The sequence below is a fragment of the Neolamprologus brichardi genome, chromosome 22 (genome assembly GCF_056152115.1).
Source record: "Neolamprologus brichardi isolate AB-2024 chromosome 22, ASM5615211v1, whole genome shotgun sequence".
NCBI classification, from domain to species: domain Eukaryota; kingdom Metazoa; phylum Chordata; class Actinopteri; order Cichliformes; family Cichlidae; genus Neolamprologus; species Neolamprologus brichardi.
The window spans coordinates 1168450-1183181 of record NC_142124.1 but is presented as its reverse complement, the minus strand read 5'-3'; the positions used below and the strand labels follow the sequence as shown (position 1 = coordinate 1183181).

Sequence of the window (14732 nt, the reverse complement as noted above, 5' to 3'; positions counted from 1 at the left end):
GGAATGTCAGGGTTTGACAGACAAGGGGAGCCAATCACGGGTTAGAAGTAGAAAAACAGTTTTGGTGAACTCACGTGGATCCAGGCAGAGAGATGTGATTTCTGCGTTTTGTCCAGTTTGTGGACGAATTTAAGAAGAAGCCGGTGTGCACACATAAACAAACAACCCGCGTGGTAGTAAACGATGCTACCGCGGGGCTGGCATGGGGCTCTCATTTTTAGTTTTGGGGATGAAGCGTGGGAGTCGTTACATAACAGTGCAGCGTGAGTGGGAACAAAGCGAAAGGGGCAGCCTGCAGCCCCTCAGGAGGGTTCTGTTTTTATTAATCACGGGGAGCACACCTGAGGATGGCGCAGGTGCTGCGCGCTGCAGGGGGAAGTTTTAATGAGGAACTCAGAGAGCTGCAGCTGCTTTCCGGTGTACTGCTGTGGCTTTTATGTGGAAGGTGGAGCACAGCGCCTCCTAGTGACGCACTCGGAGCGGCACAGCGTCATTTTGAACACAGTGTGAGGCCATAAAGAGCCGCGCATTAAGGCGTCCTTATAAAAGTTTCCAGCTGTAAAATAAAATGGTGTGTGAGCAGACATGTCAGGTGATCACAGGTGTGCTGTGATCTGCTGCAGACAAACAGGAATTTCAAAAACATGTTTTTGCTGCCTGTTCCTGGATTTTCCTGTGAGGGACTGTTTCAAGGTGAAAATGGGACTAAAACACAGAGACTTCCACAGGACCAAGGTCAGTGTGACAGCACAGACCAAACACACCAAACACTCTTAGTTCTTCTATTTTTTGATTTGGTAGTCCACACATGGGCCAGCACAGGACCACCACTGTGTCTGCAACTGGCATTGTGCTGGCGCAGGTGTGGGCCACATCTGGCAAACCAGACCTGGGTCACCAAAGGGCCGTCATTCGGTATGTGGGCCACGTGTAAGCACATTGTCTGGGCCAGATCTGGGCCATACCAATTTTGCTATGTGGGTCAATTAGCACCGTTACTGGGAGTTAGCAACGGCAAAGCAGCACTAGAAATGTGGACGACGTTTGTGAAGTATGAAAATAAGAGTTATATTAGGGTTAAAGTTGAAATGTTGGGATCATCAATTTTTTAAACATTAGTTATTGTTAACTTCACATGTGATGTCATCACATACACAGATATGATAAATGCCTGGAAAATGCAGCTGTATTATCATTGTGGGTAATTCGACTAACTGGCAGGTGTTTGTATACGGACACTCTTATTTTTGGGTTTGTTACTTTCAGCTTTTGGTTCTTGTTTCATGTTTGTCCACTCTGTGTCCACTACATCTACGTGTCATCAGTGTCTCGTCTGTCCGGTCTGTCATGTCTCCATGTCTGTTTTGATTCAGTTATGACTCAGCCCACCACATGTAATAATAATAATAATAACTTTATTTATAAAGCTCTTTCAGGCAAAGTGCTGTACAGCTATTTGAAAATAAAGAGAAAAATAAATAAAAGTGATGCATAGTTAAGTTAAAAACACAATAACAAGTTAAAACATAATAAAAGTTAAAAACGATAAAAATCAAAAAAACTAAAAGGCAAAGAATTAAGACATGTAAGACAGGGTGAACAAGTGTGTCTTCAACTTGGCTTTAAAAAGCTCCACAGAGCAGCCTGCCTAATATCATGAGGGAGGTTGTTCCACAAAAAAGGGGCACGAAAAGAAAAACACGTTTTTTTTCTGGCTGTAGAAACCTTTAAAAGGCCAGAGTCCTGAGATCAGAGAGCACGGGAGGGAAAGGTGTAAAAGGTCGGACAGGTATGAAGGTGTCAGTCCGTTTAAAGCCTTGTAGGTGAGCAGCCGGACCTTAAAATCTGCTCGAACCTGACGAGGTCGTCACATACAGGAATAATGTGCTCAAATCATCCTCCTGTAAATATATGACTGCGTCTCCCTCGGTTCATTGATTCATCCTCGCTCGTCGGGAAGTTTCAGTCCGTTTCTCACAGTCACTTCAAATTTGTTTTCAGTTAGTCACTTACTGCGCCGCCCTCTTAATGTTTTGTATTTGCTTTTTGGTTTTCATCGTCTTTTTCTGATGCGTCTCAGCCGATCTGCTTCCCATCAGAAAAAGTCTTCTGTCCAGTGCAACTCTGGACAGTCACGTGCTGTATCAGCCAGCTTGTGTCTGTGGCTCCACACGAGGCTCAGAAACAAAGAAATTTACAATATTCAAAGTGTTTCACGAGTTGTTGTCACGTTGCTCTGAACCTTTGTTCAAAGTCATGATGATGCTACATGATAACAGCTCAGTCATTCATGACGAGCCTCGCTACGGCGCCGCAGTGACACCTTCTTTCTTCAGTTTTTCCATAAACAGCTTTTTCTAAAAACTCCCTTTGTTACGAATCAGTGGTCAGGGACTAAAAATGGAAGCGTCCTTGGACGTCTTACATGATGAGAAATAGGATTTCACACTGAGCTCTAACAGGAAGTTCATCAGTGCTCATTAACCACAAAAGAAGGCCGGCCTGTACGCAGTCGGCTGAGTTCCTCTTCCAGCAGAGATAAATGCTGCTCAACCTCCTGCTGATGTCCGAGTCGTGACCATGACGAGAGCGAGTATCTGCTGCTGCCTCTTTGCCTTTTTTCTGCGCTGTAACATCACAGCAGGTAAGAACAGAGTTTCATCCAGATAATCCAGCAGCCGTTTTTTATATATCAGTGTTAACCGGTGTGTTTGTATGTCGATCTAAACATGAAATACATCAGACTTCAAACACATTTGGGAATATTTGAGATATTTGACTGGAAAAGAAAATCTATTAAGCTCAGAGATGTGTTCAGGGTCAAAGCTGAGTTTGGGTTCAACTTTGGGATCACGGTTGTTTTAAAAGCATCATCAAGACAAAGCAAGAGCCAGTGTAGGGACATATATGCAGTATATTTAATGTATATGTGTCTTTGTTGTGTGTTTTGCAGGAATCAAACATGAAATAATCAGAAACAAGGAGTCCGTCACCCTGCGCTGTCCTCCCTCTGTGGAGGGTAAGGTGACGTGGAGCAGAGAGAACAGAGGAAGGATAGTTGACATCCTCACCGCTGATGGTAACAGAGAGACGAGACACATCAATGACACACGATTCACATCATCAGCTGATCAGTGGCTGATCATCCTGAGGCCTGCAGCGTCAGACTCTGGAGCGTACCTGTGTAATAACCAACCAGCGGTGCAGCTGACGGTGATCTCTCCAGGTAACTTCACTTTGTGCTGTTGTTTGTGTCTGTTTTCACAGATCAGGTTCTCACACATACTCTGTGTATACATCACAGTTAGATTCACATGCATAAATATTTCTGTTCTCTTGGATCCTCTAAACTTTAAATCATGAACGAGTGATGAAAAATATCTATTTGTGAAAACTTTATATCCTGTTTTATTCAGTTAACAGCTGGTTGTATCTGTTATACACTTTCATGATCGTAGTTGAAAACATTCCACATTTTCTTCCACTCATCGAAGGCCGACACCTCCCACAGAATAATCTGAGGGGCAAATGTCTTCTCCACAAAGTTCCTCCTGTAACAACTCTCCAACTCTGTTTTTCACTGGGGTCTTTACAGTAATCCAGCGGTCTCCAACCTTTTTTGCACCACGGACCGGTTTATGCCCGACAATATTTTCATGGACCGGCCTTTAAGGAGTCGCGGATAAATACAACAAAATAAAACTAGTAAAATTTATTCATAACACACGTGAAAAGACCAAGGAAAACCGAGTTAACGATAAAAACGATAACAAAATAACGCTGAAAACTATACATTTCACACCTGAGCCTCAACTCTCGCGGCCCGGTACCAAACGACTCACGGACTGGTGCCGGTCCGAGGCCCGGGGGTTGGGGACCGCTGCAGTCATCCACAGGATCACAGCAGCCTCGTGGGAACAAAGGTTGGCTGAGAGACGAGTGAGTGATGGAGGGGTTTGTTTTTTATTCAGGGGAATTAAACAACACGAGCGCACAGCTCCATCACTTTAACGGGTTAAATAACAGTCCTGCACATAGATGGCACATCAGGGGTCAAAGTTGAACCAAGATTAGTTTTTATAACCATGAAAAAGTAACATGAGTGAATTCAGTTAACTTTATTAATCTTATCCTTTTACAGGACAATCAGCTTCTACACGCTTTCCAGCAAACGCAACATCAGCACCGCCCACAAACTCAGGTATCACTGAAATCAAGTTTCACAGATTATTAAACATAATCAGAGTAACGCGAGTCTCTGCTACCACAACACCAGCTGTTTTATGTCCAGTTCAAATAGATGTCAGAGAATTTGTTTGATCTTAATTTGTAACTAAAGCTGTCACACGCTGTAATAATATAGAACAATACACGTTAAAGTATTTCTCTGAAATCTAAAGTTAAGTTATGATGATGTGTACAAGCTCCCACCACCGACGGGATCTCAGCTCTCGACAGTTCATCACTTTTAAAGACGCTTTTATTTTGTCCTCCTTTTCCTCTGAAGACCAGCAGCTGCTTCTTGGGTTGATTTATGGAGCAGCCGCTTCATTCATCTGCATCATCATTATCATCATCATCGTTGCATCGGTTTTTTACCCAGCGAGGAGCGAGTCCAACAAACAAGGTGAAGAAAGCCTGAGACACACGAACGGCAGAATTTTTAAATCCAGTGATAAACACAATTATTTCACGTAATGTACTTCTTTAATTCAACTTTATTTATACAGCGCCAAATCACAACAAACTGCTTTATACTGTAAGATCGTACAATAATAGATACAGAGAAAAACCCAACAATCATATGACCCCCTATGAGCAGCACTTTGGCGACAGTGGGAAGGAAAAACTCCCTTTTAACAGGAAGAAACCTCCAGCAGAACCAGGCTCAGGGAGGGGCGGGGCCATCTGCTGTGATTGGTTGGTGTGAGAGAAGGAAGACAGGATAAAGACATGCTGTGGAAGAGAGACAGAGATTAATAACAGATATGATTCAATGCAGAGAGGTCTGTTAATACATAGTGAGTGAGAAAGGTGACTGGAAAGGAAAAACTCAATGCATCATGGGAATCCCCCGGCAGCCTACGTCTATTGCAGCATAACTAAGGGAGGATTCAGGGTCACCTGGTCCAGCCCTAACTATATGCTGTAGCAAAAAGGAAAGTTTGAAGCCTAATCTTAAAAGTAGAGATAGTGTCTGTCTCCTGAATCCAAACTGGAAGCTGGTTCCACAGAAGAGGGGCCTGAAAACTGAAGGCTCTGCCTCCCATTCTACTTTTAAATACTCCAGGAACAACAAGTAGGCCTGCAGAGCGAGAGCGAAGTGCTCTAATAGGGTGATATGGTACTACAAGGTCATTAAGATCAGATGGGGCCTGATTATTTAAGACTGCTGACGGAGAGAATATTATTAACATAGGATATGTAATCAAAACACCTTTTCAAGCTGCAATGATGTGTCCAGATTCACTCGCTCTCGTCTCTCTTGGTGTCGATCACTAACATTCAGGTTTTGTTCACTTTGGCAGGAAGTGAAAGAAAAGAGCACGTCTATCATTACATAATAGACGACGTCAGGTTAAAGGCTGAAAATGGTGAGAAATACTTTGACTACCTTGCACTGCATTACAATGTTGCTATAGTTCCCACTGAGATGTGGATTTTATTCATTATTTATTATTTTAAAAAGTGATAAATTTAAATGTTTAAGCATTTAAACGAACACAGTTTCCCGTCATCTTACAATTTCTGCAGTTAGTCTTTGTTTTTCTTTTATATGCCAGTTTTCCTGACTCGCTCTCTTCCATTTATTTATTAATTGATTGAAATTAATTTATTGAGGCTCCAAAAACATTTATCATTGAGAATTAAAACAGAGAAAGTAGAATAACAGAAAAAATAGAAAAGTCACACAGGCTTGACGCAGCATGACGACACCGATATTAAACAACATTTTCATGTATTCATAGATATTGTGAATCTGTTAATCACGTGATTCAAATGTAGAAAAGGAAATTTGTGGTGTGAATAAAGTTTCATGATTTTCCGTTGGAGTCATGCAGATGTGATAAAAACACCACAGGACGCCGCGTGAAGCATGTGTTTGCTCCTTCCTGTGGCTTTTACGTCAATCTAAACTAAAACAGAACAAACACTGCTGCAACAAGATAAATGTTCATTTTACTATATTCTGTCTTCAGTCACAGTTTTATATGTTTTAGAAGAAGAAGCTGCACCTGGATGTTAAAAAACAGGGTCAGGTGTGGAAAGTTTATCTGGATCAGCAGCTCCTGGGTCACGTCTCAGGTAAGTCAAAAAAAACTTGACTGTTTATGTTCTGGTGTTTTATTGTTAATTAATCAATATCTTGTTCCCATGGCATCTTTTTAGTCGACGATGAAACCATGTTGAAAAGTTACATCACAGCTGATCTGATTTCCTCTAATTAAAGGAAACAAGAGTGTTCAAAGTCAACATAAAGCCCAAATATATCACAACTTCACCAATACAACATAAAAATATCCAATATGATATATAATCACGCTCTACATACACATATATTTTACACATATGTATTTATTTGTATGTAAATATACAAACATTCCTGTTGTTAAATCATGAATGTGAACCTTTATTTTCATGTATTTTCTTTATCCACAGCTCCGTCACAGATCATTACGACCACTGGATAAAGCTTCTGCAAATAACAGCTGCACGGTTCACCTGAGAGATACCTGCAAAAGCATTTTTTAAAGCTGCTGTAAAAAACATAAAATATATATTTAACAACAGTTATATCATACGGAGCCCTGCAGGGGACATGGGAGGCAAAAGTTTTTGCGAAATCTCGCAAAAACTTTAGCCGCATTCTTCGGAGGCTGCCAGCTCGAAGCCGACCGGGAGGTCGAGTCACGATGTGCCGGGAAAGCGGTGTTCCTCCCGGCTGTAGTAGGTCTCGACCTCCCGTTAGCTTCGAGATGGTGGGTGTCAGATCTCCGAAAACGTTTGCAAATGTGTGATGTATTGCAAACCAAGCAGGTATCTGACATTTACACAGCTACATTCACGCCTCAAAATATCTTAAAAGTGTATTTTGTGACCCAGAAAGAGTAATATTACAACTAAGTAGCTGCCGCCATTGTTGGAATTCAACTTTTGCGAGTTTGTTTTGTGAGATCTCACAAAAGTCCGTCTTAATTTTTTTCCCATGTCCCCTGCGGGACTCCGTAAATATCAGGCATGTTGTGCACTTTAAATAACAGCTGCATTATTTTGTTTAAATGATCATATCTACAGTGACAGGACTGTGTGAATGATTGTATTTTCTATCAGTAAATCTTCATTTCCTTTAGATTTTATATGTTTAAGTCTTTTGCATGTTTATGACAGTTTTGAACATCTAACTGTTACCTGATAATATAAATCTGAAAATATCCAGTGAGTGTTTTTGAAAGAAAGTTGATTTCTCTACTGACTTTGTGAGTGAGCTGTTTATTTGGCCAAAGACCAACATGAAACTGAACAGGAACATGCAAAACATACGAGAAATAATCCAAACATGAGCATGAACCCTAACCTGAACAGCTGCAACAAAACTCTGCACCCTGACGAGACTCGACGTGGAGAAACAGACGACCCGACACTGAACAGAGGACGACAAAGGACTTAAATACACAGAAGGGTAATGAGGGAAGTGGAAACACGTGGGGAGACACAGCTGACACAAAGGATCAAGACGCCTCAGGGAAAAGTAAAACTAAACACACTGAACATGAGCCGTGTCCCAAAACCTCGGCTGCATCCTTCGGAGGACCCGCCTTCGCACTCTACGTGGGCCGGGTCCTCCGAAGACCGAGAAGGCCGGAAGTGCGAGGCTGTGAAATGGGACGGTCTAGCCCCATCCCATAATTATCGCACATATCTCCTTTCTCTCACATCAAACAGAGCTTCAGTCCTTCAGCCACAGTGTAACAGGCAGCCGTGTCTGGGTGGGGGTGGGCACGTTAAACGGCGTCCAGAGGACAGTCTCTGTATTCAACATCACCTCTGGCACGAATTTTAAATGCACACAGACATTGAGGGTTCTCAGGAGGGGACGTGCTGACGCCTGCTGTCTGGCAGGAAGCACCACGCCCTCTCATGTTTAAATGTGTGTACTGCAACCTGTGTGTCTCCACGTTGGGTGAGTGTTGAGTTTTTGTATATGTGTGCATGAGGGTGGGAATGCATGTTTGTGTCTGTGTGTTCGTCTATGTGTCAGATCGGGTTTTAGACTCCACCTCTCAGGCTCTCCCAGGTGTGGGAGAGCCACATTCCCACCCAGTGGTAATGCCAGGCTTGTAGCTGGTTAAGTGCTGGACTCCATGCCATACCTGTCATCAGTTGCTGTTGCTGAAGTGGTCTTCCTCTTCCTCTTCCTCTTGCCTCGGCCTCTCTGATCCCTTTTTTTCAGCTCAGATCTGGCTGCACTGTCACCGGATCTAAAAGCGGCGTCACGTTGCTCCAGCAGGACCTCTTTACTCATCCAGGGTTTCTGGTTGGAATACACCCGGAGACGTTTGTGCACAGTGACACTTTGTGTGCTCTTCGAGGTACTGATGTTAAATACACAACTGTGACCATGATGACAGTAAACCTGCGAGGTATATAGATGGCTCTGCAGTTCAGTCAGATGTTCCAAAGTCAGGGAACAGTGGGCGTCTACAGTCTTTATGTTTTTGCATCAACTGTCTTTGATGCAGATGCATAAACCTCCTTTGTTCTTACCAACGTGGCTCTCATGACGGTGGACCGTGCTGCATGCTAACTCAATCGCTGAGTCCGGAGCTGATGGCTGCAGCCGAGCCTCCGTGCGTAGTATAATGCTACTGTTGGCTGCAGTCTCAGTTCATCTATTTAGTTGGTGATGGAGCTGACGTTGGAGAGCAAAATACTCAGAAGCGGTTGCTTCTTTGCTAGCATGGCCGCCCTGCAGCCACGCTTTTCTGTCCTTTGTTTACTTCTCCTCTTGGATTTGCCACTGGGAAGAACCAACCACAGAGACCCTGGAGTTCTTATTATGTCCTCCGGAATGCTGTGGAAGTGGTGACAGTGCGACGTCATGTTGTTTGCAAAGTGTAATTTCAAACTCAGTCCTGACGACTGTGAGTAGATTCCACTTGACATACAGTAGAAAAAAACCTCATAAATATACACATAGAACATATAAAAGCACCAAACGTGAGGCGCTGTGTTTATGCGTGCCGCCAGCTTGAAGGCTACAAGCTGGCGTAGCTTGTAGCCGTCAGTAATCTTCCCATATATTCATGGTATCATCAGCTTCATCCCTCTGTAGTTACTACAGGTCTGAAAACCTTACCTGTGCTTGAACAGAATATTTAGTGGATTTTAAAACATATTTTTTCTCTCTCTGTAAACGGTAGAGATGGTTGTGTGGAAACCCAGCATTTCTGAAACTCTCAGATCAGCCCGTGTGGTCAGACTGTAGCTGTGTTAGCGTCATGGTCTGGGTGAATGCCGGTGTTTACCACTATCTGCCACGACTCCTCTGACTCGTCTCTCAGGGGAGCCGCACCTGGAGCTGATTTCCCCGGCAGTATTTAAGGTCGGCTGGGACAACAACTCTCTGGACGATTGTCTGCTAACCAGTTTGTGTCCATGAATTGCTTACCTCACCGCCTACAGTTTACTTTCTACCTGGACGCTGGACAGCTGCTGAATTCTCCACTCTTAGTCTGGTCTCGTTTTATGGTGTCACCTACCTCAGGAGTGTCCCCTGTCATGGTAGCTCCGTTATTTCATGTGTTAATCATCACTCCCCTGTTCATAATGAGGCACCAATAGTGAATTCATACTGAACGATCTCTCCACGTACCTGCATTACTCCCTGGTGTATAGCCCTGCCCCCCTCATTAGTCTCTCGTAAGTAGATGCTGTTAATTCACCTTGTACATAGTCACTGTTTTACGTTCACTGTGTACAATCCCACATTCTTTATTATAACATATTTCATGCAGCGGCTGGTGTCTGAGTTTGATCTCTTCTGTGGGTCCACTCTGCCTCGGACGGCCTGTGTCGTGACAGTTGGGGCCTCATGAAGCTCACAAACCGCTGTGGTTTGAGCTGAATGGTAAAACTAGCTGTAGCATACATCAATGAACTCTTCTGAAACTTCACAGGGTGAGAAACAAATGATAGTGCGGTGGTTTCATCTACTCTGGTGTAAAAATAGTCGACACTTACAAACCACATTAGCAGCTGATCTCATGCAAGCACTCACGTTTACACAGATCTCTTCACAGACAGGAGTCACAAAGAAAAGGAATATAAATTAAAAATTAGTGCAATTTGTTGCACACTTGGACAAATGACACTTCCAGCTGTGCATGAGTTTAGTCGTTTTCTTTACTTGCTCTGCAACTGCAAATACAAAACACTTTAGTTTAGCGTAGCTGCTCTCTGCGGCTGTCTGTGCACTAAAACACACAAACAGGACCACAAAGCTGCCTGTTTCAGTGCCTGCATGAGCGTCACCCATGAGCGTTATCATTGATCAAAATATTCTAGCTGGATTACCAGTGAGCACAGTCTGTGTCAGTAATAAAGAACTGAATGCATAAAGCAACAACGCTAAGCACCAAACAAATAAAAAACAAAACTGTGGAGAGGGGCAGCATCTTGGCAATACATTCACCCGTTAAATGAGTCACAAATTTCATAATAAATAATTAAATAAATGTAACCATATTTTCTAGCATCTCCATCGTACCATCTTAGAAATCTCCAGCTGTCCAAATCTCAGTGTTTTATATATTTTACACACACCTGTTAAACCTCTTTAGTCTCGACCATCAAGAAATAAGAGCAAACAACAAAACCTGAATCTAGAAACAGGAAAAAGATGATTAATCTCATTTACAAACTCATTTGCACCACTAACTCCACCTTCAGCCCCCGCGTCTGCTTCAGAAAGGAAATAAATCATGTGCACCATATTTCAATGTGCTGGTTTTCTACTGGTCACTATTACTCCCTCCTTTCTTGTACTGAGGCTGTTTTGCTGCCACTTCTTAACGGAAGTAAACATTTTAAATCTTAACTTTCTTTCACTGCATTTTTAAAAACCTGTGTAACAGATTATTATACTATAGCGAGGTTCTGTTTTCTGACCACAGAACCTCAGAAAAAGAAGGCGTGTTCACAGAGGCGCTGACTTCCTGTTCTCTGTTCAAACACAAACTGTGGTCACTGTGAGTTCAGACACTCAGCCTGTCAGGATGTGGGTGAACATCTACTGCTGCCTGTTAGCCTGCGCTCTGAGCTGTCCTGTCACAGCAGGTGGGAAACTTTGCATTAATGTCTGATATACTTTATAGTTCTCACACATGTGCATTTGTGTTGGTGTTTGTAGTTTCAGGGATTTCACAAGACTATAGAAAATGAGCTCAAAGTGTGAAGCAGACACACGATCACAGGAAGTCGAGTTATGGTGTGAATGTAGCTCAAACTAACACTTCATGAAGACAAATTTCTATCGTAAATCCTTCATTTGTTTAACAAATTATTTTATTATTTTTTATTTTAGTTTTTATAATGAAATATCATCATCATATCCTGACTGATTATCTTTCTATCTTTTCTATCTTTATTCAGATTTCTGTTTTCTTTGTAACTTTTTCCACACAGACATTTTATTTGCTCATTTATTTTATTTGTTTTGCAGGTTTAACCCGTAAAGTAGTTACAGAGGGGACGCAGCTCACTGTGAGCTGTCCTTACTATCTACAGGGTAATAAAGTGAGGTGGAGCAGAGAGAGTGGAGGAAGCAGAGCTGACATACTTACAGCTGATGCAGAAAGAACTATAAAACACATCAAAGATCCACAGAATCGATACCATTCACTGGCTGACGGGACTCTGATCATCCTCAGAGCTGCTCCCTCAGACTCTGGCAGATACTTCTGTAATAGTTACCCAGCAGAGGAGCTGACAGTGATCCCATCAGGTAACATCAGACTTTATCACCTTCCTGTTTAAAATCAAGCATCTCTGCTGAAAATGTGATTTTTAGTCTTAAATGAGACCAGTGTGGTTGTTAGCACTGTGGCTAACCGTGGGGTCAGATCCACGGGTCGTCTGTGGCCTTTCAGTGTGGAGTTATCGTGTTCTTCACGTGCTCACATGGTGTTCCTCCCACAGTGCAGAGTCGTGCACAGTTTAGGTTAAGTCCTGACTCATAAATGGTTAACATAAAGTTAACTTTTTAATGTAAAAATAAAAACATCAAATATTAAAGTAACACTGGGACAATAATCATTACAAATAAGGGCCAATCCCAGTAAAACATTTGACATTCCTGTTTTCCACTGTTAGGGATAAGAGAAATATTTTAATGTGTATCTGCTGATTATATTGTTTTATGTACTTTAATAAAGGCTTGTAGAGCAAGGCCACTTTTAACTCACAAACTAAGTGAAAAACAGGAAGCTTTAGTGCACAGCCATATTAATAGATAAGACACTGAAATGAGGAACTTGCCATATAAGCAATGTTTGAGACTGTGTGATGTGTAAAGTACCAAAATAAAACCTATATGAAGCACAGTTTATGATTCTAATGTTAGAGCTCTTGCAACTGGCGTTTGAGCTGTGCAGAGGTCTCTCTCTTCCAGAAGATGATTGAATAAAAGAAATATCAATATTTTAACACACAGAGTCGGTTTTCTCTGTTCTATCATGGGGACAAAAGAATCGGGGTTTAATATCACGTGGCTGGTGTGTATTGGTTTGGATGTTGGAGACGCCTCTGTGTAGCATTGACTCCCATAACTCCTGTCTGCGTGTAGCCAAAGAGCTTTCATACAGAAATCCTGCATCAGCCACGAAACACAGACATAAAAATGTTATCATAAAACACATTTCACTGTCCTCTGTAACAGTGAACACAGTTTTCTGATCTGTCTTGTATTACCTGCAATAACAGCTGTGTAACATTGTTACACTGTGTGTAATCATTAAGAGCAATAATAAACCTGTGTCACCAACTAAACACAGTAACACTAACACAACAGTGTGTGCTGTAACTTTACTGCACAGTGTTTCTCTGACAATGAGATTTTAAAAAGAAACTAACAACATGAGAAAATTTGAGTTCGTCTGTCATCTTAGTTTTTAGTCACACATTCATTTGTTATTCACAGGAACAATAATACGCAGCGTTGAAGAGGGAGGCAGCCTCACTCTGACATGTCCTGGTGATGTTGGAGGATCAGCTGTTCCAACATGGAGACGAGACTCTGGAGAAATAAATTATAGAAGGAATCATTTTTCCCGTAGAGACAAAACATTAATTATAAATGAAGCTGAGCCTGCTGACTCTGGACTGTACTACTGTGATGGAAAACCAGCTGTTTATCTGACTGTGAGACCTGACAGAGGTGAGACACATGAACCCAATCAGCAGGCTGATTCTGCTCTGACTGTTAGTGTCAGCCTGACTCAGACCATCAGCTTGTGTCTCCACTGTGGTTCAGGAGTGAAACATCCACAGCAGCACACTGACAGGCTGCTGTTTGACCCGTTTTCTACCTCAGGATTAATGTGAAGCTGTTCTGATGAATAAATGCTGGTCAGATGAGTCGAGTATGTCTGTGATTTTTACATCACACCGACTGTTTTATTAGCTTTAAAATCTGTTTAATGTTCTTTGGACAATATCAAGAAAAGTTCCATGTGTGAAAGCAGCTGATGTTCCATGAACGTCTATGATACGGTTTCTGTATGTGCTCCATCACCAGCATGTTGTTCATGTATGATTGGACGGTCTATCTCTGTTTGACATTTCAAAGCATTTTAACTCGTCACAGAAACAGGAAGTGACCTTTTAAACGTGTTTTTTTCTCTGTAGTTCTACAGGATATGATGCATTCAGCTGCTGTAAACTGACAACACTGTTGGTTTTACCTCATTGTGTTGTTGCTGTGGACCGCTGGGACTTTCCTCCTGTTGCATTCAGCTTTTGAAGGTTTACACCAAACTGTCGTTTCCTGTCTGGCTTGAATTAAACCTTTCAACTTTTCCACACAGGAAAGAAAACAACGACAACAACAACAAGACCGACAACAACAAGACCGACAACAACAAGACCGACAACAACAAGACCGACAACAACAACAAGACCGACAACAACAACAACACCAAGACCAACTACAACGACAACAACGACAATGATAACAACAAGAAGACCAACAACAACAACAATATCTCCTCAGGAAAACCCCGGTATGAACATCGTAAAGAAACAAAGTCAAACCAAAATAACAGCCTTGTTCACAGTGTTGCCTAGTGTCGTGTGTTGTGTGTTGTGTCGTGTGTTGTGTCGTGTGTTGTGTCGTGTGTTGTGTCGTGTGTTGTGTTCCCATACAGCTGAATAACTGTCTGATGTCTGACTGTAGCTGGTGGTGGATGAGGCTCTGATTCCAGATGTTTCTTTGTCTTCCAGCTGCTGATCACCTGAGTCACATGACTGTCCGCACACTGATTGGACTGCTCTGCTTAATCATCATGATCAGCATCACTGCTGTTACCTGGAGGAAAGGTGGACGAGCTCTGTGCTCTCATCATGACTGTTTCAGACTCATTGATGTTTAACACGATTCAGCTTTAGTGCAGATGTTTGTGCAGCTGCACATGTGCAGGTTTATGATGATGGACGTCTCTGTGACTGTCAGGCTT

At 42.3% G+C, this 14732-nt stretch overlaps 1 protein-coding gene across 1 annotated transcript; it reads left to right on the top strand.

The window, feature by feature from the left end:
• Window positions 1-552: 552 nt before the first annotated feature.
• On the top strand, window positions 553-14427 carry LOC118455928 (uncharacterized). The gene is made up of 13 exons (XM_087835454.1): window positions 553-2644; window positions 2954-3226; window positions 4142-4201; window positions 4508-4627; window positions 5529-5594; window positions 6222-6242; window positions 8261-8325; window positions 11175-11337; window positions 11723-12004; window positions 13199-13435; window positions 13532-13598; window positions 14085-14279; window positions 14424-14427. The coding sequence occupies exons 1-13, from the start codon at window positions 2581-2583 to the stop codon at window positions 14425-14427; spliced, it is 1617 nt and encodes a 538-aa protein (XP_087691580.1). The 5' UTR covers window positions 553-2580.
• The last annotated feature ends 305 nt before the right edge of the window (window positions 14428-14732 follow it).